The sequence below is a fragment of the Pseudochaenichthys georgianus genome, chromosome 9 (assembly GCF_902827115.2).
Source record: "Pseudochaenichthys georgianus chromosome 9, fPseGeo1.2, whole genome shotgun sequence".
NCBI classification, from domain to species: domain Eukaryota; kingdom Metazoa; phylum Chordata; class Actinopteri; order Perciformes; family Channichthyidae; genus Pseudochaenichthys; species Pseudochaenichthys georgianus.
Window position 1 is genome coordinate 33,179,925 of NC_047511.1, and position 27,047 is coordinate 33,206,971.

The following is a 27,047-nucleotide window of genomic DNA, read 5'->3' on the forward strand; positions in this document are numbered from 1 at the left end:
TCGGGGGAAACTGTTTTCCAGGGAAAGCCCGTGGCTATCTTTGAAGACTACTGCCCAGAGATCGTGGAGCAACGCGCGGCTTACCGGGAGGTGATGTCCGCACTTTATCAACGCGGCTTGAGACCGTCACTCCTATATCCAGCGAGGTTACGGATCACAACCAAGGACGGGGGGAAAAAGCATTTCGCATCGGTGAAGGACGCTGCATCTTTCCTAGCAACACTGCAGGGTAACATGTCGGAGTCTTCGACTAGAGAGGAGCAGTGATGGCCAACTTTAATAGCAGGTTTGATCTATGCTTCATACATCACTCCATAATATATATATATATTGTAAAGCTGTGGAGAAGGACTTTTTGACACTCTTTGCCGTTTTTTTTCATACTATACATGTCGAGGTACAGTCTTATTATGCTTTCCCATCACATTGCTGTGACTATTTATTTATTCATGTTATGAATAAACCCCTAGTCACTGTTACTCTATTCGTGAGATGATTTGCATTGAGATATGCCACCTATGCTCCATATAGTTGTGAATCCCTCGGCTGTGTGTGTGTGTCCTGAAAAGAATGTCACGTTTTGATCCTCCAAATGCTTATTTACTCATTATTACTATTTCTTATTTTAGTTAATATTGCCGTTTACCATTGTTTATTTGTATCACTTATTTCATTATTGTTATTATCGTGTGTGTGTGTGTGTGTGTGTGTGTGTGTGTGTGTGTGTGTGTGTGTGTGTGTGTGTGTGTGTGTGTGTGTGTGTGTGTGTGTGTGTGTGTGTGTGTGTGTGTGTGTGTGCATCCCCGAGCACTGCTTTTTGTTTAACCTCTTCGTGTGTAAGGTTGTTAACATACATTTAAAGTTGAACACGCTTTGATTCTGAGGTACTTGTATCAATGGATAGTGGGGCTGAGATAGAGCAAGTGCAGGGAAGTTGATTTGCAGATGGTAAGTTTTGGGGAGAGCATGCAACTGATTAAAACAGTTGCTTTCTGGGGCATGGTTAATTTTATTTTGCTTCTGAGTTCTTCGGAAGCTTTCTTGGGTTTTGGGACAGGGTGGGGATGTTATAATAATTGCACATTTTTTTTCTCTTTACAATGGTCTGGTGTGGATAGTAAACATACAATGGTCTATTTCTTTTTTCCTAATGTTGACAGGAGTCCACACCAAAACAACCCTATTCAAACAGTACTTTTTTCTCCCAACATATGAGTCGCTCTCTTAACACTGTGAGCTGGAATGTCAAGGGTCTGAAACCACCCAATTAAAAAGAAGGAAAGTACTCAATCATCTGAAGCAGTTAAACGCTGATATTATCTTCCTTCAAGAAACGCATTTGCGTTCCGCAGACAATGACAGATTTCTGGCATCTTGGGCGGTTGTTGTCCGCTGCTCCACTTGCCTTGGAACAATCTTCAGCAAGAATTGAAACTGAGCAATCTCATTCCTCTGCATGTTTTTAAAGCTAGGCAAATGAAATGCTTGCTGATACAATGGGCACTTGTAAATGTCTATAACTATGTATCCTGTACATATAATGTATAATGTCCTTTATTGTTTTATTGTTTCATGTGGAATCTATATGCTGCAGGTCTCCCTTGAAAAAGAGATCTATGATCTCAATGGGACCAATCTGAATAAATAAAGGTTTGAAATGAACTGAAATGAGATCAGGGAGTCCATCTATGATGTCCTACCATCTACTAACTTTTCTCTCTATCTTACAGTCTCCTCGATTAGTTTTCCATCAGTGTGTTGTGAGGATCGAATGAGGTCACTGTGTGTGAGCTGCCAGCTAATTCACATGGTGGGCTGGAAAAAAACACATTTGTTTTTTAGGGCAATTAGCTCTCCCTGTTGCCACAAATAACAAAATGTCCGACAAAGTTTAACAAAATAACCCAGATGTTGGCCTCCGGTTTTAATACAACAATAAACTGACATATGTTCAGAGAAAACAATCAATAATGCAAATGCTGATGTCTGATACAGAAATTATTATGAATTTGACAACAGCTTGATAAGAGTGGAGCAGTAAACAGATGCAGGACATTGGTGTTGTTTTTTGTACAAGTTTATATGGCTTAGGTCGGAGGTGTAATTACTGCAACAATGTAAACTAGAAATCCAAAACAGGTTACTTATGGTATGAAGCTGGCAATATAATGTTGTATCCTCCCAGTTTTGTTCAGCGGCTCTTTGTTGATGTATAAGGGAGAAAAAAAAGGGCTGAAACTAAAGATTATATTCATTGATGAATCATTTGTAATGTTGTCCCAGTATTCTTTCCCTTTCTCGTCCATCTGTCCTATCTAATTAAAGCAACAAGGTCAAAAAAAATATCTTCAAGAAAATAAGTCCGAAAATGGTGGGGGAAAAGAATGGTGGTCGTTCAGTGTTTCCCAGGCCAAGATAATGTCATTAAATGTCTTGTTTCATCCACAACTGTCTTTCCAGGTGAAGATGAGTGTAATCCTGACCTCACCTAGCATGTTTTGAGCTTAAGTCATTGTTTCTCGGCATGTCTGCAGACGCAGTGTGTGAGGTGGCTTCAGGAGCTCCTGCAGGTCTCCCTGGGGTGCCAGCTGGAAGGGAAGCAGCAGCCTGTTGTTCGCCTGGCTGCAGAGCGCTGCACAGCTCTCCATCAGCAGCAGACACACCTCTTCATGACTTTGTTCTGCAGCCTGCTCAAGCATTAATAAATACCGGCACCAGGTTAAAAGATCAATTAATCTACACAATACTTTATTGTTAAAAGAAGCCTGAATTATTTCCTGAATCACAGCAGCTCCATTTCAAACATCAACTAGGACAAATAGTTAGGACAATAAACAAGACAACAGAAATTTAACAAAACATTACAATCACTAAAGACAATATTTTCAAGACCCTTTAACATGCATTTGATTTGGGATTAAACTAATTATTTAACATTAGAGTTGACTGGTGCCCAGAACATTGCTTCAATCACATCCGAATACATTTTGGAAAGCAGTATCTCTGATTGATGGTTATAATTTATATTAGCTGTTGAAGATGTGGTTGGGGTCAGAGACAATGTTGTTGGAAAGTCTCAATATGTTACTATGGTAGATTGAGTCATGGAGATTCTTAAAGGGTTGACATACAATCTTTGAGCAGATGTTTTATTTGGTGGTGCAGTTTATTTTATACTGGTACTTCTGTACCTTATGTAGAGGAGAAGAACCGTCGTCATCGCAGAGCATTGGGTCTGCTCGGTGCTGAAGCAGGAGTCTGACCACATCCAGATGACCGCAGTAAAGCTGATCGATGGAGTGGCGTGGCACCGCCTGTGTCTGGGGAGATGCACAAGCACCACTCTCAAGAAGAAACTTGCAAACAGCATGATGACCACTGCGACTTGCATAGTGCTGAGATAAAACACACAACAAATTATGCAATAATTTTAGATGGATTAAAAACACTTGATGCTGCACACAAAAATATTCCCAGAGAACTCACCAGAGCTGTGTACCCAGTAGAGTCTCTCAGGTTAGAGTCTGTGCCCTTCTGGGTCAAAGACTTGACCCTCTCCAAGTCCCATCCATCGCAGCAGACCAGATACCTGCATAGAAGAATGACACACAGCACTGTACTTCCAGAAAACTATTGCCAAGGTGAACAAAATTCATGTAATACATATGTTATGTATTTTCAGAACTCTATTAGACTATGGTTTATGACAGGTGAATACAAACCTCGTTCAAAATCCATTTCACTCAGCGTCTGGTAAACACTGGGAGAGGAGACTGGATTAATGCAACACGAACATTGTGGTATGTCAGTCGCCATTGTGCATAACAACATAGTTACATACACTTTCAAAATAAAAGCTAAAGACTTGTTTTGGAGCTACAATCATGCATCTCCATGATGCTGTTTGACACTTCCGTGTTTTCTTCTTCTATCTTTGGTGGTCGACAACTTGGTGGCACATTACCACCACCAACAGGCTTAGCTTCAAAGCACACAAGCCTAACAAATACATGACTGTTTAACCGTAATGACCATATATAAAGAGATATGTTGCATTATAATTCAGATACAGGTCGAAACTACTTCAATAACAATTGTGTTTGGTAAACAAAACTGCAGGATGGCAAAACGTTTGCACCACCAGACCAGAGCCATTCTATTATATGGCTCTGCACCAGACCACCCGATATTTAAAACAAGCGCACCTACGTGTGAAGGCTCCGACCAATCATAGGTCCGTATTAAGAAAGACCCTTCAGATGCTCTTAGATTTGTCGTATTTTGTAAACTGAGAATCATTACTGCGTATTGCTTATGAAAAGCGAACTATCACATTTAAAGGATCTTAAAAAACAACTATTATTATCACCAAAAATAACACTATATATAAATTGATTATTTAATTGATTATATTCTAATGTAATTATTTAAAATAATTGCTTTTTCTTTAACAGTGACACTCTATAGCTAATGTCTGCCTATTAATTTTATATTAACCCCTCATGGTTTTAGTTAATACAATATAATGTTGGGTGCTTTAATGTATACCAAATAATCATATTTTTAACGTGTTTCCTAAGTATCATGTGTCAATCTGAATTTATAAAGTAACTAGTAAACAAGTGTGCACTACATAATTATAGTGGAGTCAAAAATGCCACACCAAATTGTAGTAGAGTAGAAAGTAAATTGGAAGAAGTATAACATCTAAATACTCGGGTAAAGTACACGTACCTCAAATAAATGTTTACTGAAGTACAGTACTTGAGTAAGTGTACTGAGTTACTTTCCACCACTGGTCTGCCCTTGCTTTTAAATGCGTTCTTGAAGTTGGAAGGATTGTACGTACGTATGTTTTCCGACAGTTCCTGAATGCCTCTTGTGTCTCGTGTTGTTGTCTGAAGCAGCTAGCTAGCCAGTAAGCTTGAGTCAACCGAGTGTTAGCTGGCAAACGCCACATTATCATTTAAATTATAACAAAGCACTAAATACCAAAGCGCCTAAAGCATGAGAAGAGTTACCCTGTTTGTTAACGGGACATCTAAAAATGGCAAGGTTTGTAAAAACAACTCTGGGGCTGTTTAGTTTAAGATCTGGGCCGCAGAATGACTGGCTTTTTCCATTGAACATACGTGTTTAATTATAACTAGTGTACGTTAAATGTAGTTTTATATTATCTATATATGTACATATGCAATAACATGTTCATATACAGTCATTGTAAACGGCTTGTCATTTTACAACATGTGATCTAAACCAAGATGTGACTCATTAATCTGGTATGAGTGACCCATTACAGACTGTAATCCTTTAGCACTGCTGTTGTTTCAGGTTGTAGCAGTATACGGGACCTTGTCAGATTTACTATCCGTAGCAAGCAATAAATTAGGAATCAAAGCTGTGTCTTTATACAATGGAAAGGGTGGTCTCATAGATGACATTGCCCTTATAAGGTAAGCTAACACCATAATGATAAAACACATGAATCTGAGCGCATTGTGACGTGAGCCTGCAAGCCTAATCTGTGTCTGTGTTTTCCAACAGAGATGACGAAGTGTTGTATGTCTCAGAAGGAGATCCATTTATTGGTGAGTGTTGTGAAAATCTGCTGCAGGCAAGACATGTAAAAGTCCCCACCAACTCTTCTACATAGGAGCTGAACTCAAAGACTTTATAAATGTGCAGCCTCCTTTTGCTTCTCTTTGTAGCGGTTTATTTTTCTTCTCTCTTTTGTTGACCAAGACTTTTGTTTTTGTCGTCCAACGACACCAGTACAATTTGTTTTTGACTGATAGATTAGATGATTTAGTTGACAGATCTATAAAACTTCTCCACAAAGCATCATGCAAAGGCACCTAAGATAGAACATTTGTTTAAAAAAAGTCTCTTTTGTAGTTGTTTGGAGCCCATTTGTAATAATGTTGTATCTCTTTGTAGTCAGGAGTATCTCCCAGTTGTTAGCGTCTCTATGTGTGAGACTTTCCCCTTTTTGTATACACTTTTTAAGACACTTTATATGTCACTTTAGAGTTTAGACCCTTGTGCCCTTGCCCAATCGGCTTGTCAGTAATCCACCCATGGCTGCAGTCTCATCTACTGTGTGTTTAAGTGTGAATATGGTGTCAGACACTTAGACTTCTTATCTGTTTTTGTATCACAGACCCTCAGAATGAGGCCAAGGTTACAGCTGATCAGCACGGAGCACACACTGATTGGCTGACCCTTAATATTGGTGGTCGTCCCTTCACCACCACCAGGTATCTGATGTTTTCACAAGTCTTAAAAACATTATAAAATACTAAAATATATAAAATATAAAAAATATAAATATATAAATATAAAATATAAAATATAGGTTTCTTCTATAGCACAGTATATATTTTATTTGGTTCCGGCTACATTTGCATTAATTTTCTTCTTTCCTAAATGTGTCTCTGTTTTGTGTTCAGGAGCACCTTGGTCAGCAAGGAGCCAGAGAGTATGCTCGCTCACATGTTTCGAGAGAAAGGTGAGCTGACAAGCCTTCAGACATTTCCTTTATTTTTATATGAGGCAGCCTCTCTGAATATGTTTTATAACCTCTGTGTTTGCTCCAGATGTGTGGGGGAACAAGCAGGATGAGCATGGAGCGTACCTAATCGACCGAAGCCCTGAATACTTTGAGCCAATTCTCAATTACCTGAGACATGGTCAGCTCATTATCAATGAAGGCATAAATATACGAGGCAAGCTTTTCTGATGAACACTAAATAAGTCTGCCATTTGAATCCCACTGAGGATGGGTTTAAAATGAAATCTTCTCATAATATTTGTCTTCCAGGTGTCCTCGAGGAGGCTCGGTTCTTTGGAATTGAGCAGCTTACTGAACAGCTGGAAGCCGCAATCAAGGTTATTTGAAGCGTGCAAAGTGAATTGTTTTAATGTGATAAATCTCCCATGAACGCATTGTGACTTCTCGCCTTACTTTCAAATCAGAACACTCAGCCAGCTGAGGACCACTCTCCCATTTCCCGCAAGGAGTTTGTTCGTTTTCTTCTGGCAACTCCCACCAAGTCAGAGCTCCGCTGTCAGGTATAGCCAAGTTAAAATGGGCTATATGGCCAAAATCTTGTGGTATGTGTCATTTTGCATCACCTGAACGGTATATATTATAAAAGTAGTATTTGTTCTATTAATCCAATTAATTAATGGTCTATAAATAACCAAACCGTGCTTCATCACATTGGATTATTTTCCTCTTGTTTGCATCACGAGGCAAGATTTGTGTTTGAAAAGAAAACCTCAAAACTTAAATATTTTAAAAATATAAGCTTTAGGATTCCTTAATTTTAAGGACTAAAGGTTTAAAGGTTAACATGTGCAAACAAATACAAACTACTAATAATGACTTAATTCGGCACAATATAAGAAACAAACACATTTATATTTTCGAGCAAACTAAAGGAAAATAAAATCTGCAGGTTTTGTTCATCTTTCATTTCAAAAAGAGGATAAAATACTTTTGAAAAAGTATTTGGTAACCATAACCAGAGTTCTTTTATATCTAATAGGAACAGTAATGCAGAATCTTGATGGTAAAATGTTTATCTTTGTTATATATATATGTGTATATCAGGGTTTCCGCTAGGATTTTTTCTCGCCGGTCAAATGTCCGGGCAGAATTTATTTTACCGGACACATTTGAAACTTACCGGTCATATTTCAATAATAATAATAAGAGTTGTGTAGCAGAGTTTCCGTTAGCATGTAATTACCGGACTATGAGCAGATATGCTTCAGTTTAAAACTCAGTTCACGGGGCTCATTTTTATATTGCTTCAGTTTATAATCGTAACAGATTGAAAAATTCAGATTCATTTTTCAATAAATGATTCCACAAACAACATAATTATTACATTCAAACAAACTACTTGTAGTAGATAACGTACATTATTCAAAAGTTTACATTACATTTGAATAATAACACGGGAGAAACGGATCCTCTCTTTTCCCCTCTCCCTCCCTCTCTCTCCTGACAGCCCGTCAGTTTCTCAAGCAGCTCCTGCAGCTCGCTAAACAGAGGGCGGGGCTTCAGGTGCTCATGCAGAGCTGCGTGTCTCGGTCAGACTCAGCAGCTGATCTGATCTCTCTCTCGCTCCGGTTACACTTCACTCGCGTTTATGTCCATATCGATCAGATCCAGCTCTCCTGATCGGCCTTTATAGAGAGCACTGATCAAACTATTAAGAGTGAATATCGGCCGATAATGACCGGTGGCCGATCGATCGGAGCCTCCCTAATTATTACCAGACATTTTGACCGGCAGGTTTTGAATTGACCGGTTTTTAATAAATGTTACCAGCTAAAAACCGGTAATTACCGGCTAACGGAAACCCTGGTGTATATATATATATATAGCATCATATTGCCCCCATAATTTTCCCATATCCAGATAATATTTGACACCTTTAATCTCGCTGTCTTTAGGGTCTTAACTTCAGTGGAGCGGATCTGTCCCGACTGGATTTACGTTACATCAATTTCAAGATGGCTAATCTGAGCCGCTGCAATCTGACACATGCCAACCTGTGCTGCGCCAACCTGGAGCGGGCCGATCTGTCTGGAGCCAACCTGGACGTAAGCCTGAAAACCTTTTTTCTTGAAAGCAATAAATGATCCACATGCAGTATAATCCTCTCAAATATCCCACTCGGGGAAGTGAACGTTACTGTGAGGGTTGCGTGTCATTCTTGTGCTATTTTTATTTGTTGGCTGGTGAACAATGGACTGCTTTTTTCTCCATTTTACACCTCCTGCCCCCTCAATTGTGTGGAGGAAGGGCTCCTGTGTTCTTAAACATGTTTGCCAATGGCTCACACCTACTCACATTCACCCCATTGAAAAAGCAATACTCACAATGATTTATCTACGGATGATTTCCTAAATGTTGTCTTTAAAAGTCTCTATTTATTAGTCAAAAACCTAAAGAAACTCAGTTGATTATGAAATAAAACAGAGAAAAGCAGAACATCTGTATTTGAAAGGATAACAAAAGGACTTAAAGGACAGCTCTAGTAAGTTTACATGCATTCCTTGTAGGGGTGTTTCTCAATTTGTGCTCTAATAGAACATTATGAGTACTTCTGATCTTTGTCTTTTGAAGGGTGCCAACTTACAAGGGGTGAAGATGCTCTGTTCCAACGCCGAGGGAGCGTCTCTCAAAGGATGCAACTTTGAAGATCCATCGGGACTGAAGGCCAACCTGGAAGGTAATCCATCACAACTCTTGGTTAAGAAGAGGCAGTTTTATAGTCGTGTTTTAACCCAATGTTTTTGTGACCAGGTGCTAACCTTAAAGGAGTTGACTTGGAAGGAAGCCAAATGACCGGCGTCAACCTGCGTGTGGCCACTCTGAAAAATGCAACGCTGAAGAACTGCAACCTGCGGGGAGCCACTTTAGCAGGGACCGATCTGGAGGTGAGTCAGGGCCGTCAGACGGGGTTATCTCTGAAACATGTTGGCTCAGCTGGCAAGTGACAATGTGATTTACTACAACTTTCTAGCAGAACACGGAATGAGTCTGATGAGTACAACAAATTCAATCTTCTTTATCGTTATTGCAATGTAATGGTCTTCCTGCATTTGGTTGTTTATGTTTGACACTGGTTTCACAAATAGATAAAAGTGTCCCTACTGGAGATTTCAATTAGATTTAGCCAGATTGTAAAATAAGCATGTTTTCGAGTGCCTTGTGCTCAAAGTAGAGGACGAGCTTTTTGAACTTGTAGTTCTTATGTGATTATCAATTAATATATCAAGTCAGGAGGCTTCCCTCTCTTGTATAACATAACCTTAACCATCAATTATAAGGGTCAGCCTTTGGAAGCTTACATATTTTAGAGAAGAATTGCCAATTTTGTTGTTTTTTTACTTTTCTATGACTCTCAATGAATCTTTTGGGGTTTTCACTGGACTTATTAGGATAAAATACATCTCGTTGTCATTGTAGAGAACACAGTAAAGTCAGGAGCGCTACTTTTGATCAGTACAATTACAAGACACAGAAAGTAACATCACAAAAACAAAACACTTTTAGCAAAAAGACATCCAAAGCTGACAACAAAGGTTCTAACATAATAAGCAAAAAAAATAATTATAATTTCATTTGTTGATGGAATAAGATTATGTATGCACTACTATGTATGTTATGCACTAAAATATATGCATTTAATCCTCCTGGTTTACACTTAAGTCTCTGCTGCCTTTTTTGCAGAACTGTGACTTGTCTGGCTGCGATCTCCAAGAAGCCAACCTGAGAGGGTCCAATGTGAAAGGGGCCATTTTCGAGGAGATGCTGACCCCTCTGCACATGTCCCAGAGTGTCAGATAACTGCACACACCAGTGTCAGTGGGGGGGGCGCAGCTGGCTTCTTTAATACACTCTCCTTCAGTATATTCCTCTACTTCCAATCTCTCTTTACCTGTCTGTAAAGCAGGTAGTTGTATGCACATCCCTGGCATTCCACCTTTATTAAGTTAGCTTTAAATATCTTGCACTATAATTATTCAGGGTTGTTTGTATGGTAGGACGTTTTAAATGTTCAGCTGCGTATATTACCAAAACCAAATAATGTTCCTCGTGTGCGTAGATGTGTCTGGATGCAATCCAATGAACTATACTAATTTAATGTTCTTCATCATTTATATTCACTTCATCTTACTTGACGTGTTAATGGGAGTTAAAGTCAGATAATTTGTGAGCAGTGAAGTTCAGAGCTGAGCTTCACTGTGCTGCCGTAGCAGAAACAGAAAGTGGCACTTACCAATAACTGTGGTGTTATATAATCTTCTTTAACTTAATTTTGCTGGATTCAACATAAATAAAGGAAGCAATGCAAGCCAAAGCCATAAGGATAGCACAGTCTAGAAGGCTAAAAGTGCTGTTTGCACACCATGAAACTATGCGACAGGCTAGTTTAAAACACAGCTTGGTTATGCAATACATGATGTTACAGCTGTGAGGTTTCTCCTTTCTGACTTGTAAATATTGTTTTCTTTAAAGAAAAAAGCTTTCCCTTGTTTGTGAATCTACCTCTTTTTTTTAATCTGGTGTGCAAGTGATCCACAATTGCATGCATTCGACTGTGGCACTGCTTATTGTAATGTGCATGTATGACATTCATTATACTTCAGTCCCCATTTGAAGAAAAAAAAATGCTGTGCTTTAAAAGAAAAAGCCATTTTCACATGCTGTTAAAGTGGGTTTGCCTGCAAACATGCTCCATGTATCGATGTATATCACTTAATCATGCTTCGAACTTATTTGCACAACTACATGTTAACTTGTATACCTTCTCACCAAAAATGTTTGGTGCTTGTAATCTAATGTAAATCAACTCCAGTGTTTCCAAAACTTCTGAAATTGTTATTGTATGGTAAGCAGGTTTAGTCAGTTCTTTCTGTTTGCATGTGTGAAGACTCTACTCGTCTCTGACGGGTGAAGTTTCTCTACCTGTAGCTCAAAGCTGCTCTGATGCAATACTATTCACTAATTGTTGGTACCCAGCCTGTGAGAATGAACGATGAAGGCAATCATACAATTGTGTATTTTCATCTCGAAAATCCAAGGAAGAGCTATGAGTATTTATTTTTAATACATCTCACTGAATGCAACACGAGGTGGAGGTTGGTTTGTGTTTTAGACAGGTCTCCCTGTCTAAGATTATTGCACTTGACCGTGGAAATATATTTCCATGAATGACTGTTATAAATAAACTGCTATGAAGAAGAAAAAAATTGTCATGATTTGTAATCCTTTACTGTGTCAGTTTAGAGTGTTTTGTACACTCGAAGTGCATCATTTAAGAGCCAGAGATGAAAATTGTCACCCCATGTTGAGCTTTGTTTGTGGAGGGCGGAAAAAAAACACCAAGTGTCATCTTGTAATAAATAGAGGTAAGTGTTTTTTTAATCCCACTTTGTAACCCCCTGTAGGGCCACAGGTTTATATAAAGCTTGGAAAACTGCAGCAGGATTCACAAAGAACAGCAGACAAGACAAATCAGAGGACAGAAGGTGAGAAATTCTCCTAATATTGTACATTTGAAGAGTGTTAATTAGGGATGAGAACCATACCAAAAGTAAACTATTATGTATATTATCCCCCTCAGAATGGCTCCAAAGACATTGGTACTGTGCCTGCTGCTCATAGCTGCAGCGCTGCCTCAGGGCGGCTGTCAGCACTGGTCCTACAGCCTGAGCCCCGGGGGGAAGAGGGACCTGGACAGCCTGTCGGACATGCTGGACAATGTAGGCATTTATCATTCTTATAATGGCTGCCAACGGGTTTCCTCAGCATTAGTTACTCCTATCATTTTCTCACATGCCCATCACATTTGAATAAGGTGTATTGATGGTGTCTACCAATCAAAGGGTCAGTCGTTCAATACTTAGTAGCAGCAGTAACATTTCAAAGTGTCCTTGGGCAGGATACTTAACCCCACATTGCTCCCATTGACATGTTGAAGTGTATGCAAGTCGTTTTGGATGGAAGCATCAGCTAAATTACATTTAATATAATATGAAGGTTTGTTATGTTTCGGATTTATTTGAACTCGGGGAAAGTCCGAATATTCACGTGTGAATAAATAATGTTTAATTTAGGATCTTTTTTTTAGGATAACCATTTACTTCCTTCCACTACTTGTCAGACATGAAATACTTCATTATGTTTTTTATTGAAAGTATTATCGATACATATGTGTGATATTCTTCTCTTTGCTTTATTTGATTTGATTACATTTAGGAATATACCATCTAATCGAATCTCTTTTTGCACATATTTGCTGCGATGATCTTCTTCCAGCAGCTGGTGGTGGCGTTCTCACACGTGGAAACACACTGCAGTGTTCTGGCTTGTGCTGAGGAATCACCCTTTGCCAAAATGTACAGAACCAAAGGATTTCTTGTAAGTTTTTCTCATTTGTTCTTCTGTGATTAGTTGTAAACCACCTGCTGGTTCTAATGAAGTTTTAATTTATTCACACAAGGTTTAATTTCTCATTCTCTTTCAGGGCAGTGTCACGGACAGGGATAATGGACACAGAACATACAAAAAATAAAGATTTTTTGATTCAACAATAAAATATCATTTATTCATTTATCATTGTTGTGGTTATTGTTCGACATGTGCAAATCACAAATACTAGCTAGTACTACACACTCATTAACCTTTTCAAGGATTTCTACCGCAAAATATATCTTTTTTTTTATGAAACATCAAATATATACATATCTTGGAGGATTATGTCCTAGCAAATTCAAACTTCAACATGAAATTTAAAAAGAAACAAAATAAAGTCCTCCAGATAAAAATGCGTTAAAGTGTTCAATTCAGGATATTTGCTGGTCTTATATACAGCCTGTTTATGTAAATATAACTCATAAGAAGGAACAACAGAGTCATTATATTTCTTTAGTGTGGCACCATGAGTTCAGCGTTTGGAGGTTACATCCACTCAAAACCGAAAAGGTGAATTATTTTCAAAATAGTTCTTCAGTTTCTTCGCATTTATCTCTACACCCTCCCTATTCACTACCTCTCTTTTGCTTCACCTTTTTTAAATGGATGGAGAGGGATGGCTCTTCATATTATCTCTCTCCTCTCTCCCATCCACACTTCCATCCATTAAATCCCTTAAACCTTCCTAATCCAGCCTATATCTTATTTCTTTCCGCCTCTTTACCGTTTCCATCCTTAATTTGATTACTCTTCCTCTTTATCTTTGTCTCTTTCAACATTTGTTCTGTACCTCTCCACCTTCACCTTATTGTTCTTCATCTTGTGTTTAATCTTCTTTCCTCTCCCTTCCTTCTGCTCAGCTTCATCTTCCCTAATTTGCCTCACTACCCTTTCACTCTTTTGTCTCCCTCATCTTCTATCCACCTGAATGGTTCCTCCTCCTTCACCTGTAGCTCTGCTTTTCTTTTACCTCTTACTTCCAATGTCACAGCCTCCTTCCTTCTCAACCTTTTCTATTCCTGATTTCCCTTTTCTCTTCATCTTCTTCATGTCTTCTGTGTCACTTTACCTGCCTTTCAACTCCCCTGTTTGCAGCTGTGAAGTCTTTCCAGTTCCTCCCACCCTTTCCTCCCTCTTACCTCTCCTCTCTCTGTCCCTTACTGTGTTCTTTAACCTGCATTCCACCTTTTTAAAAGGAAATGGAGAGGGAAGGCTTTTTATCTTACCCCTCTCCCCCCTCCACCTCGTATCGCCACGTCCTCTCAATTCTGTTTGACAGCTCTCTTTCATTCCTTCTTCTAATATCCATATTTTCTATCCCTCATTTGTCCTCCTCACCCTATATATATATTATATATTTGTTCTCCATCCTGCCACCCTTTTTCTTTTTCATTTTATTTCGTACATACATTAATTTACTCGCCTATCTTCTTGGTCAATATCTCTATTTTGCATCCTTCCTCTTGTCTTCTGTATCTTTTATGTTTCACTCTCTCCTCCTCTTCCCCTTCCACTCTTCTTTACTCTTATAAGAGTTTCCTTTAAAACACATGCTTAGCTTATAAAGTCTACCAAAAATAAATCCATTTCCACAACATACTTTTATGTTGATATTTTTAAGTACATTTTGCTGATAAGTCTGTAACTTAAACTAATACTTACCATTTCTAATAAATGACTTTAACTTGGATGAAGTATTTTAACATCAATGTACTTTTACTAAAGTCATACATTTCCACTCCTACTCGACATGTGCAACACGAACCAACAAATGTGAGTGTGCAGTTTACTAACAGGGTTTGGAGAGATGAGAACAACAGTGCTTTGAAAATAAACCTTGATGAAACGCATGTTGTAAATGAGAGAACAGTTACCCTTACTTGACCACACCTGTGCTTTTCCTGCTTTCCTGCAATCTAAAGTGCTTCACATATTACTGAATAGCAGATGCCATAACATTTCAAAAAGGTCCGCTGTTCAAACAGTCTTTTGACATTTCTAAAGTAAAACTTCATGGGTCAAATCAACCGGGTCAAGATTAGGGGAAGATTACAGGACTTAAGAATTGCTTTTATCTTTTTTGCATTAATTAAACCAGGTCATTTTGACCCAAACAACACATCAAGGTTTATTATTCTCTCAGCCACCGGATGGCACTAGGAAACAACATCAAACTGCTTCCCCAAAGTTATTACTTCATCACTGAGTTTAATGTAATGTCTGATTCATATAATAATGTACCATAAATCCAAACCATCTACACCATCTCTCCAACTGCTGCTGATATTTTATCTGTAGTATTTTCCATAAGGCTGGATCAGATCCTGATAATACTTAATAATTGACTGCACTTTATTGTGTTTGTTCACCATGAGGACATGTGTCTGAAGCCAATTTATTGTATTATAATAGCTCACCGCTCCGCTTGCTTCACGCACACTCCACAATCTCCTTTGGATTATAAAAGATTTTATTCCCGGTTGGATGGTTAACATGACAATGATTTTACCAGGTAACCCATGTGTGTGTGTTTGCTAATGGCGTATGAAACTTAAACAAACTGAATAAGGAATCGAAGTGCATTCATCACAGAGATGTGACAGTGATACAACAGCTTGTAATATCCTGCTGGCAAGAGTATGGGGAGCTCACACTCTTATCTCAAATGGAAAGTGTGTTTTTCATAGAAGTCCAATCTGTCTGTCACTCTGCTGTTACTCAGCAAACACACTCAACTAAAAAACCCTTCTGTAGATTTCTGATTTTTGTTGAACATACACCCGACATCATATGAGTATTTTTCTTTATTGGAAGTGATTTGATAATAGATTTACATATGAAAGGCAAAGCAGAGCAGCACATATTTATCTAAAATCAACACCATTGCGGATAACAACTCCAAGTGCTCACCTACCCTCCACTAGACATCATATCAGAAGCATTACTTGTCAATTAAGAGCAAAGAAACACATTATAAAAGGACATATAAAAACACCTTAAAGAGCCAAACAATATAAATAAAAACAAGCTTAAAAAGAACAGATGTCAAATACAATAATTAATGATGCAGAGCTGGGTTAAATATGTTTTTGATTCGAAAAAGAATTGGCACGCAAATCAACTTTGTTTCTTAATGAGACTGTTGAATTCATGTCGGATCCATGACTGCTAATATATTTCTGGACTTTGTGGTTTTCAACATTGCTGATTTTAGCTGATAGCTGACTTTTAATTGTTCCTCCTTGGCTTGAAAAACAGTGGACACAGCAAGGCTCTTTTCTGCTCAGTTTCCAGTCTTATGGTTAAATAAGCTAACTGGCTAGAGTAACGTCAATCTCTTTTATTTTGATATCACTCTCTTGTCTGCATGATAAATATGAAGCTACAGACAGCCAAACTGGCTTTGTCTTAAGATATCAAAACCCAATACTGGCACCTCTAAAGCTCTTTACATAATATGTTAGGTTTAATCCATACGAAAACCAAAGTGTAAAAAGGCACATTTTTCATTTTCCTTGGGGTTATACATATGATAATTCCTTGGCTGAGACCAGTAATTGGAGTCTGCATTGGTCGCCTGTATGCTCCCAGCCAAAACATAATCCAGTTCAAGCTCCCTCTAAAACCACAAACTGTCGCTTTCATACAAGCATTTTATTTTTTTCTTAAACAAATGAGACAGCTGTACAGTTTGGTGTTAGTTAATTAGTGACCCAGAGCTGCTGGTACTGTGTTTTTTAACCTTCAGATTGCTGTCTCCTACTGTTTCCAGTGTTTATGCTTAGATAGCCATCTCCTGGCTCTAGTTACATATTTACTGTCAAATAAGCACTATCTTTCTAATAATGCCTTTGTTTCCTGGTAAGACATGCATATGAATCATCATGCAGAGGAAAATGGCTCTTGCTGGAGCCCCTTAATTGAATGCAGACATCATTAAGGGTATTAATTAAACCTGTGCTTTCTCTGGCACGTCTAACTGTCTGCTGTATGAATCAACTGTAACAGGCCCCTTTCACAGCTGCCATTTTGACAAAACACAGGTGTAATGACTGTATAACAGTGTTTGTATACAACAATTCTACACCCTAATCTTCTTCAACCTTGAACAAGCAATTAAAATAAAAAGGAAAAGTACAGTTTGTGCAATCCCCAGCAATAAATAAATGTTATGTCCCGCTTTCGTTGACATACTTCTTTTCAAGCAAAATAACCACCTGAGCGAGCCTGATCACTAGGGCTGCTTCAGGCTGCCATAGTCCCTTAAACCTTCTTTAATAAAGTGCCTTTAATAGCAGAGTGCTCCGTGTCAGCTTGAAGGAAACTCATTGAAACCCCTGAGGAAGCTGTAACCAGGCAACTAAAGCAAGCTGGTCAACCTCTTACTTTCTGATCAAAGAGAAATGGAGGTCAGATTCAGAGGCCACTTCGTAAATTGTCAAGGCAAGATTATGAAGATGAAATGCTTAAAATAATCTCATGATCTATCTATCTATATATCTGTATATACTTATATAACTCAACATGTTTTTTGTATTCCTGTTCAATGCCTTGATAACCTTTCAAAGCTGTAACACAATCATTTTACATCTAGGGATCAATAAAGTCCATCCATTCATCCATCGCTCCATCTTTAAGCCTCTATTCTGATCTAATTTTCTTCATGTGAGGTCTCAAATCCAATCCCCAGGAAAAACTGGCCAGCACCAATTAGGGGGTTTCTATTCCTGGCTGTCAAGTCTGCTTGTGTTACGCAAGACAACACTCTGTGTGTGTGCGTGTGTGCATGTGTGTGTCTGTTATTAATATTACAGAAGACACAGGATAAATGTAATACATGTCTGCAGTGCATGGTGGCTATTTCTACATTTATTCACAAAGCAGAGACATTCATGACTGTTTTGACTTGAATTTGATTTGATATGTGATGTGTGTAACCCCGGGGTCTGACTCATGAGCAGGCTGACAAAATGTCCGTGTTGTTGTGATTTCCAAACAGGTACAAGACAGGGAATGATATAAACACTCCCTCGCAGAATGAGGAAACGTCCAATTCAAGGTGGAACATTAGGGAAATCTGATAGTAAGAGTAGAAGGAAATACCAAGTTGAAGTATGTGTTTGACCCCTAGATGAGCTACCTGTCACCTTCAATGCGTCCTAGAGATGTTAGCATGTTTAACACCATCTTTAGGATTCCAGAGGCAACAGTCAAACTCCCTCTGACCTTTTCATCTGCCAGAACAAAAAGATTAGTTCCTTATACCCAAGGGGATCAAAGGTACATGGGGACAATTACTTTATCTGACATCATTGCATACAAAAAAAATCGTTTGCAGCATGTGATAGCTTATATAACATATATCTTAAATCATAAGGCTTAGGGGGGACTCTGGAAATTCACTGTAAATCCTGTGTTTTTTAACACGTAGATCTTCACATGTAGGATTTCAACATAAAAAAGACTTATATTTCAATAAGGCAACACAAAAAGCTACGACTAATTAAAAATGCAAAACAGGGTGAATGATGTCCTCTTCTTAGGAAGGCACAAAAAAAAACAGTGAATTTAAATGCTGAAAACAACAGCTTGAGGAAATCTCACGCCAGCGATGTAGTTCATGTTGTTCCTGTGATCGGGAGAGACTGCTTATGCGAATCTTTCTAAATGAAAAATGCGGAGAGCCAAGATGCTAATGTTGTTGGAACGGCTCTACTGACAAGGAGAGTGTGGCCCTGTGGACTCATTGCATTTTTGCTTCAGCTGAGCTTCATTTCATAGCGCAGTAATGTGCTCATATTAGCCCCTTCGCTGTTACTTTGGTAACAATGTAAAATGGCACCATTTAAGTTCCAGTTATTGTCAAGTGTCGCTGGAGTACGTCAGCACCTCTGGCATCTTGGGTCCTTTCTTCCACACGAAAAGAACACCTGCTGCTTCATTCAGTGGTTTTTACAAAGTAAAGACAGGTGAGCAGAGGGGAAAGACAGTCTCTAAAGGCCAGCTCAGGCAAAAAAACACTGTCAATTATGTCCTAAAGGACTTCTGAGAGCTGACTTCATTTCCAAGGCTATAAAGCTGCAAAAACCTAACCCTGATATACTTGAGTCCGATGTGAGTATAACTGTTAACATGCCTTCCCACAGCATGAATATTTAGCACAATTCCCATTGATGTGTCATGCTGTTTATTTTCTTTCCCATGCTATTTAAGATCTAAGGCATAAAACACAACACTGATTTATTCAACACTACAAGCACATCTAAAATGTGTTGTGATCTCAGACGCCCCCCTGAATGATGAAGCACATTTAATTTGAACTTTTAGAAAGAGACATTCTTTTTTATAAAACTGTATGTACGATTCTTTTTTTTACTGTACACAACATACCACAGCAAAGACGTGTTTTGTTTGTGAGCACATCAACACTTTAATCCCGCACTTCACACAGTTTCCTGAAGTGGAAATGATGCAGTCTGGTTTAGTAAACGTAACATTCTACGCTTTGTTTCCTGACAACTTGAAAACGTGACACCTCCTACGAGAACAAGTACAATGGATTTTCACTTGAAGTCGGTTTTGGAGCATATCCATCCACACCGACTTCAGGAATAAGCCGTCACATAACAATGGAAGAACACATTGTCTGGTACACCATCAACTAAACAGTATTTGTAATTGCCTTAATTTAATTCAAATTAGACATACATTTGTGAAGTAAAACCTGTTTTGCATGTAAATTGTTGTCAAAATATGTCACGATCTTATTGATCTTGTTACAGTAAACAATTTCGCAAAGCTTTCTCCTTTTGTGCTTAAGTTTTATGGGAATATCTTAGAAATGAGAAAAAAATGCGCTGCACTGCTGAGAGTTTAATTTGCTGAACACTTGCCAAAATAACATCAATTTGTCACAAGCAATGACACTTGTATCTGAAACACTTGTAAATCGGAAGTTGGACAATTAAACCGAGAAAATGTCGACCTCCCCAGTTGTCCGGAATGCATCATTAGGACAAATCAATTATCTGGTAAAGCTGCGATGGATGTGGATGAACTGACAACAGCTTAAAATCTATTCTGTGTTCAACACACACTCAGAGAGCAAGGCAGACATGAAGTTTGGCAAACAAACTGAAAAGCAGTACACGAAGATCAAACAGGCAAAAATGTAACTCATCTAAACAAAAGATTACAACATAGACGCTATCATTAAAGATAAGAGATAGTAAAGTTTAATTCAATACCACAAAGAAAAGTGACGTACAACAGGTTTCCTAGGAGATATCTGCTATGCTACACAGTGCTCTTTATTCCCCACCACACCATTAACTATAACTGTGTTACATATTTTACAGGCTATACGAGTATTTAGTAATGTTATATACAGCAGACGAACCGTGCTCTGACATTTCCCTCCACTGCCTTTTTTATTTTGTTTTATGGCACTTGATATATGGTTGTTGAATGGCACATTTATGAGTAAAAACATCCCACACGCACAATACACTGCAGACCTTGGCGGACAGAGTGGAGTGTATCTCTTGGAAAGATTCTCTGTAAAAGACCATTACAATGAATGTGGTGATTTTAGGTAATAAGAAATGCATTAAGATGATGGGAGTAAATAGTTTCAATGAACGCCTGGAGGCACATTTAATGCACTAATGTTCACTCCTTCAGTATACTCTAATAAACTACTCTGTCGATAATCATTAACAAATCACATTTTACAATCTCTTAATATGTCAATACTATTAATATAAAACAGCAAAACTGAGAAGAACATTTGCAGTTTCTAAACCCCTTTTGTCCATTTACATCTCTTGAGTGGTTCCATTGCTCACATTTTAATAAGAGAAAGTGTGAAAAGCAACTCCTTAATAGCTGACATTTTTTAAAAACGTGACAATCTGAGTAGATCCCAGTGCTTTAGAGAGAAAACATGACTGATGAATACCAGATTAAAGCGGTCTCTTCATTTGTATGTGCCCTCAGCACATGGGGAAAGGACTATACAGATTGCAAAAGTGCTCATGTGAAGTGCCTTCATACCTTACAATACTTGTCCGACCTTTGCACCATCAATTTGTTATCTACTTCCCCTTACATGTGAATCGATGGCCTCACACCATACAGGTTAACTGTCTTCAGTCGAATCTCTGGGCTGCTGTTGTGAGATTTATAACCTTGTAAATGTCAACCTCAATTTTGGACGCAACAAAGCAAGAACAGCTCCAAAGGATGACACAATGAGGGCTGAAGAGGCCCCCAGAAGTCTCTTTGTCTTTCACAAGGCTTGGGTTTAAGTATTGATGCTGATAGATCCATTGCTCAAAATTGACCCCTTGGTGACCTCTGTGCTGACGGTGGAGAGGGGCACGCTCTCGTACCTCTCGGTCACCCCCCAGCAGCGACAGCGCAGTAGGGTGGACTTGAGCTGTTTCTGGAAATTGCTGTTGAGGAAACCGTATATGATGGGGTTGACGCAGGTGGAGGCCATGGCCGTGAGGTGGCAGAAAGAGAAAATTACGTCATGGCCACAGGACGGGATGGCCTCGTGGTTCCAGTCGAACACTGTGTTGAAGATATTGAGCGGGAGCCAGGAGACGGCGAACGCCACCACGATGGTGATTAACATGGCGTTGATCCTCGTGGCCCCTTTGTTTTTTTTTTGGGTGGTGTTCCTGCCGCGCTCCACCATGTCCTTCCTCCTCCTGAGGCGCAGGTAGACGTGCATGTAGCAGAGCATGACGAGGGTGAGAGGGAGGAAGTACTGGAAGATGAGCAGGGAGGTGGTGTAAGCTCGCCGCTCCTGAACGGATGGCCACCGCTCCATGCACACAAGCTGGTCGCTGACTGGGAAAGGCATGCTGAGGTTCTGGAAAGGCGCTATGAGGACGCTGTACGAGAGGAAAGGCACAGAGATTAGGCACGCCACGGTCCAGGTGACAGCCACCGCCAGGTAGGACTGCCCCACCATGGGCTTCCATCCAGTCGGGTGGACAATGAGCTGGTAGCGCTCCATGGCGATGAGGACGAGGGAGAAGATGGACACAGTGACGGATATACACTGGATGAAGGGCGTGAGCTTACAGAGGAGGTCCCCTAAGATCCAGTGGTCCATCAGGGTGTAGATAATGGTGACCGGCAGGCACAAAATGCACATGAGGATGTCAGCACAGGAGAGGTTGGCGATGAAGACGTTGGTGACGTTTCGCATCTCCTTGTGCCGTGTGATTACAAATACCAGGCAAGAGTTCCCAATGAGACCCACCGCCATTACCGTGCTGTAAGCGATGATGAGGAAGGTGGTGCCACTCACTGAGAGGGAGCAGTCATCTGTGGAATCCCACGGTATCTCCTTCCACAAGGCTTGGTTGTGGTTGGTGTTGTGCTGCAGCTCCATGGTGAATTTCCTGGGCTCACTTCAAAGGTTGTGGAGTAATCAAACTAATTTATTGTGTCACACCTGCTGTAATTACTTCATGAATATCATTTGCATTCTTTTACAGCTTTCCCCCCATCCTTAATTCTCCCCAGTGTATGGACCAGCCTTCATTTGCTGCCTGAAAAACAGAAAGAAAATGAAATGAATAACCTTAAATAAATGTCAAGTCATGAACGTTTTTTTGTAAAGTTATGAACTCTTGATATATATAGAGGTTGGTGTATCGCTCAAATTGAAATGTAGCTGCTGTAAAAAACTGCAGCATGAAAAGAAATTGACCCCTGCTGAAAAAGCTAATTTCGACAGAGACTGTTCCTTCTTTTAAATGAGAATACGTGCCAAAAACGAATTCTAAATACAAGACGGGGCTTTAAATTTCAGTGCCTCTGCGTGTAATTCAACAAGTGTTTTTGATGTGTTAAGTGTTCCAGTTTCACCTTAGCACACGCTGCCAGTGATTCATTAAAGCCTAACAAAAAACAGAGACTTAGGAGAGGAATATTTTAGGTTGTTATACAGATATCATGAGATAAATGTCCTATCTCCTCAAGGACATAAGAAGAAATGATGCGCTATAATGACATGGTAATTTCCATCTCCATCACCATACATAATGATGACTGCTCCTTTAGAGACCATGGGTACCTCTCGCTGTTGTATCCCCTTTTGACAGTGGGAATTTATTCCGTTTTTGTCCATAAAGGAACATACACCTCTCATTGTCGCTGAGCATTCACAATAGCTTCCGACGCTAAAGCACATTTAGTTCTCCCAATCTTGATGAATTAATGTACTGGAAAGACAGCAAAACAGAAATACAATTTTGTGGCACCAAGAACATCTTACTAGTGTGTGTGGACGTGCGCATATTCATGTGTCTTGATGTGTGTGTACAGCAGTGAAAATAGCACTGATTAACCAAACAGTTTGGCCCAAGGCTCATTCCTCAGATAATAGTTTTTCATCACCTATGTTCTAACAGAATTAAATCTACAGGATTTAAAAGGACCATAGAGGACTCCTAATGAAGACGTGGACAGATAGGACGGTCTTTGCTTGTGGCTGTCCCTATGATGAACAGAAATGTTGTATTTTAATGTGTTCATGTGTGGTGTTCTCAAAGAAAGACAGAATAATCATAACACAAAGTAAACCCTTGTACCTGGAGCTAAGTGCGGTAAAACCACTTGAATTTATTCAGTGGTTCACACTCTTCTCTGTCAAGGCGTCTGGATAATTAATTCTCCCCCTAGAGAGGGGAGATGATGTCAACCCGATTAAACCTGGCTGGATTTCTGGATATGTGGCGCGGTATCATGCTGCAGCCTTGATGCTGATTATTTATGGCAGAACTTGGACACTTAAAGTGATGTATTGCTGCGTGTTGTGTCTGCTGGAAAATGGCAGTCCGAGGGGTAACTCATAAAGACATGGTCTGAATAAAAATATACTATTTGGATCAAGGATTCATGGGAATTTCTCTAAAAATAGTGTTAACAGCTGAGCAATAATTAAAAATTATAATTGTTGTCTCTCTGTGGAATTCTATTGCAATTAACTTATATATATATATATATATATATATATATATATATATATATATATACATATCAATACATTAATATTATGATACACAATACAATTCTCTAAATTGATTGAAGAATGACATATTTGACTCAGCAAATCAGATCAAACCAAGTTAAATAAATCTATTGTCTTATTTGTATTACTTTGTATGTTTCGCATGCATGTAACATATTAGTTATATATGTTTATATAATTTCACTTGAAACTTAAAAATATTTTTGCACTCAAATTAATCATACAACTAGGAAATCATTTTCATTTGTCAAGTATTTTGTTCACACGGGAGAATTTAAAACCGGTTTTCCGTGTTGTATAATATAGATTATTTATTTATTATCATGCCGGCAAACAAGCTATGTCGTGCTGTATCGAGTTATGAAATACAAGATGTGGCAATTTAGCTCAGACCTAATGTGGATGTTTTGTAAATATGTATTATCTTTCACCTTTCAGTCCCCTCACTAAAGCACTTTGACACAGGTCGTGCAGGAATGATATACGCATCATGTACCTGGAGGAGAAACGCATGAAGGGATGAAAAGTGTCAGAATGGTTACTGTATGTGCACCCTACCGTGTGTGTATGCAGCTGTTCTGTACCCCCTGTCTGTCTCTCTGTCTGTCTGCAGCTGTCTGTGTGTCTTCAGCACCGGACAGTCGGAGGAGACCCCCACTTAGAGCCGGGGGGGCACCCGTCACTAATTTCTACCTGAACCTCCACTAAACACCTCTCCTAACACTTTCTTTGAATTGAGCACTCCAATAACCAAGAACAAAAAACAAAAGGAATAATTACAAATACCCGCGTCAACGATAAGGTTGTAAAAACTCGCTATGCACAACGTAAAGAATCCATGAATAAATATGTTTGACTATTTATCATTTTAAGCTTTGTCGTAGCATGTCATAAAAGAAAAACGACCCTATAGAAAAGCGTAATTTCTTACTTTTAGTTTTCCCTCCAACACAAAGAGTTGCATGCTGTGCTGTAGAACAGAATAACGTGTTTTAATTAGCCGTCAAATGTCTTACCGAGGAGGGGTCTCTTCTCGGGCTGCCCGCGCTGCTTCGCATCAGGTGAGACACAACAAGAGTTTTTGATCGAGCAGAAGGTAGGAGGCGTCCTGTCGAAACTGAGATATCTCTTAAAGCGACCTTATGCCTCAGACTCCGGCAGGAGATGTGATTGGGAACATGTTACATAATACATTCTCGGTGGCTTGCACGCACGTCCGCACGCATGTACTGCACTCGCGCGCTCAGGCACGCGCCCTTAGTGGGGCCAGTGGGGGTATTGAGTTGTTTGAAATGTGTACAGTATTCATGATCTGTCTCATTAGGTCTGTTGTAAAAAGGCATGCTAAGCCTTCCCATGTTGATGCGAGTTTCATTGATCACCAAAGAGAAATCGCTGTAATATCACAGTAATAAAAGGTTTAAAATTGCCATAATGATTGCTATATAAGTTTATACAACATATATCATATTGGGTTACTCTTTCCAAATGGGGGATATTTTTAAATCAAGTCTATAAAGTAAACTATCGAGTCAGTTGTGGATAAACAGAGGCAATGCTGTCTAGAGAAATGTAGACAGATTTTGTATGTAGGTTTTCACACTCTGCGAGGCTCTGTGGGTGCAAAGCTCTTGTGAGTGTGTTTGCTGAAGGAGACAAAACTAAATTTCAATTATACAGAGCACGTACATCATGTTATTTTCCTATTCCATTGAACCGTGTTACCCAAAACACATTGCAAACATAAATGTTTAAAAAAACAACAACAAATCTGAAGCAAGACTTTCATGATGAGTATTGATGGATGCTCATTGATGTTTATTGATGTGTGCATGTCTTCTAGTAAAGGCCATGAACTGACTTTTCTACCCCTCATAAAGATCATTAAACATGTCAATGTGTAATCCAATACATTCAATAGCCAAAACTAACCACACAGATTCTCTGCATCTGCATAATGCTTTGACGCCCAAACCAACTCATCTCACGATTAGAAAACATGTCTTATCCCTCCGCAGATAACACCTAGAACTATTTTTAACCCGTTCTTTGCACCTCTCTTTCTTCTGCAACAGATTGTTAACTGCTTCTTCACACTGTCCCCACACAGTTCTACTTCCATTGGAGGCTGTAAATGAGAAAACTGTAATAGCTGTAATAGAGGAACGGTGAAATGCCTCGCCACCAGCAACAACGGCTCTGTTGGATTTACACAGAGGCACGGGTGTCAAGTCACTCAAGATGATTAATCTATGCGAGTCATTATCAGAGGAAAGCAGGAATGCTGAAAAATAAGTGTACTGTACAGCACAGCAGGACTTGATGTTTTTCCTCGATTGAGCATCCATTCAATATCTCGAGGCATTGAATGGCTGCACCTCACCCCTTGTGCAATCTCAACTGCTGTCACTCACAATTTCCTTTTTCTTTCAGGAAGGGAGGAAAACATTTCTTAGGTTAAGTCCCAAATGTCCAGACAATTGAGCACTATTGTGAAATGGTTGTTTTTTGTGTTTTTGACAGTATGTTCACCAATTTATTTCTAATTGATAGGTGGCAAGTTGATGGCCGCACAATCAAGTTCGGCCAGAGAAGGTTGTGCAAGAAGAATGAATATCTCTCATGGAAAGCAGGGGAACATCTTTCTAAGCGAACGTCTCTGTCACAGAGCTCAGGAGCATAAAGAAACAGAAAGCAGATACCTTTTAATCATTTTTTATGATAAAGGCAAACAAGAACAGATTACATGTTCCAAACATTTGTCTTAATATCATTTCACTGTCACATGAAATATTTAATAGCTCTTTGATCGCTTATTTTATTTGGTAAAGTCTATCAACTGTTTAGACTCCCATCCTGTGTCCATTTATACAGTATATAATGTCCCTTGATTAAAAAATATGTCCATATTTGGATTCAGAGGGAGACTCTTATTACATCAGGCATTTGTGAGTGGCTCTTGTGGGAAAATTGTTAATCGTTTTATGCGTCATT

At 39.1% G+C, this 27,047-nt stretch overlaps 5 protein-coding genes across 6 annotated transcripts in view; 3 read left to right on the forward strand and 2 right to left on the reverse strand.

The window, feature by feature from the left end:
• ncor2 (nuclear receptor corepressor 2) overlaps positions 1 to 267 on the forward strand; it is a 73,034-nt gene extending 72,767 nt beyond the window's left edge. The window contains exon 7 of the mRNA XM_071204296.1: positions 22 to 267. Within this exon, the coding sequence (XP_071060397.1) occupies positions 22 to 267 (246 nt within the window). The remainder of the gene's footprint in view (positions 1 to 21) is intronic.
• Positions 268 to 2,046: 1,779 nt separating this feature from the next.
• Positions 2,047 to 4,011, reverse strand: ankrd39 (ankyrin repeat domain 39). Its single transcript, XM_034090915.2, is given in 7 exon segments — positions 2,047 to 2,687; positions 3,192 to 3,284; positions 3,286 to 3,317; positions 3,320 to 3,395; positions 3,487 to 3,566; positions 3,569 to 3,589; positions 3,723 to 4,011. Coding segments are annotated over 7 exon segments (594 nt in total). The 5' UTR covers positions 3,832 to 4,011; the 3' UTR covers positions 2,047 to 2,504.
• Positions 4,012 to 4,864: 853 nt separating this feature from the next.
• kctd9a (potassium channel tetramerization domain containing 9a) lies at positions 4,865 to 11,624 on the forward strand. Its single transcript, XM_034090914.2, has 12 exons — positions 4,865 to 5,055; positions 5,332 to 5,453; positions 5,545 to 5,588; positions 6,161 to 6,257; positions 6,450 to 6,508; positions 6,597 to 6,725; positions 6,821 to 6,888; positions 6,976 to 7,071; positions 8,467 to 8,616; positions 9,143 to 9,248; positions 9,323 to 9,456; positions 10,253 to 11,624. The coding sequence occupies exons 1-12, from the start codon at positions 5,008 to 5,010 to the stop codon at positions 10,367 to 10,369; spliced, it is 1,170 nt and encodes a 389-aa protein (XP_033946805.1). The 5' UTR covers positions 4,865 to 5,007; the 3' UTR covers positions 10,370 to 11,624.
• Positions 11,625 to 11,980: 356 nt separating this feature from the next.
• Positions 11,981 to 13,117, forward strand: LOC117452899 (progonadoliberin-1-like). 2 transcript variants are annotated; one of them, XM_034091708.1, is made up of 4 exons: positions 11,981 to 12,054; positions 12,150 to 12,288; positions 12,845 to 12,946; positions 13,053 to 13,117. In XM_034091708.1, exons 2-4 carry the CDS (start codon positions 12,151 to 12,153, stop codon positions 13,098 to 13,100), a joined length of 288 nt encoding a protein of 95 aa, XP_033947599.1. In that variant the 5' UTR covers positions 11,981 to 12,054; position 12,150; the 3' UTR covers positions 13,101 to 13,117. The 2 variants fall into 2 exon arrangements, with proteins under 2 accessions (XP_033947599.1, XP_033947600.1); XM_034091709.1 differs by having other exon boundaries at positions 12,848 to 12,946.
• A 7,095-nt stretch (positions 13,118 to 20,212) lies between these two features.
• LOC117452980 (neuropeptide Y receptor type 1-like) lies at positions 20,213 to 25,246 on the reverse strand. The gene is made up of 2 exons (XM_034091803.1): positions 25,070 to 25,246; positions 20,213 to 22,569 (listed from the first exon to the last, which is right to left on the reverse strand). Exon 2 carries the CDS (start codon positions 22,407 to 22,409, stop codon positions 21,306 to 21,308), a length of 1,104 nt encoding a protein of 367 aa, XP_033947694.1. The 5' UTR covers positions 22,410 to 22,569; positions 25,070 to 25,246; the 3' UTR covers positions 20,213 to 21,305.
• Between the last annotated feature and the right edge of the window lie 1,801 nt (positions 25,247 to 27,047).

Bases quoted from the DNA above. Each gene is read 5' to 3' on its own strand.
- kctd9a (XM_034090914.2), top strand. From the start codon at position 5,008: ATGAGAAGAGTTACCCTGTTTGTTAACGGGACATCTAAAAATGGCAAG. The intron at 5,589-6,160 runs GTGAGTGTTGTG...TTTGTATCACAG, and splicing joins AGAAGGAGATCCATTTATTG to ACCCTCAGAATGAGGCCAAG. The intron at 6,889-6,975 runs GTTATTTGAAGC...CTTTCAAATCAG, and splicing joins AGCTGGAAGCCGCAATCAAG to AACACTCAGCCAGCTGAGGA.
- LOC117452980 (XM_034091803.1), bottom strand. From the start codon at position 22,409: ATGGAGCTGCAGCACAACACCAACCACAACCAAGCCTTGTGGAAGGAG.
- LOC117452899 (XM_034091708.1), top strand. From the start codon at position 12,151: ATGGCTCCAAAGACATTGGTACTGTGCCTGCTGCTCATAGCTGCAGCG. The intron at 12,289-12,844 runs GTAGGCATTTAT...ATCTTCTTCCAG, and splicing joins TGTCGGACATGCTGGACAAT to CAGCTGGTGGTGGCGTTCTC. The intron at 12,947-13,052 runs GTAAGTTTTTCT...ATTCTCTTTCAG, and splicing joins ACAGAACCAAAGGATTTCTT to GGCAGTGTCACGGACAGGGA.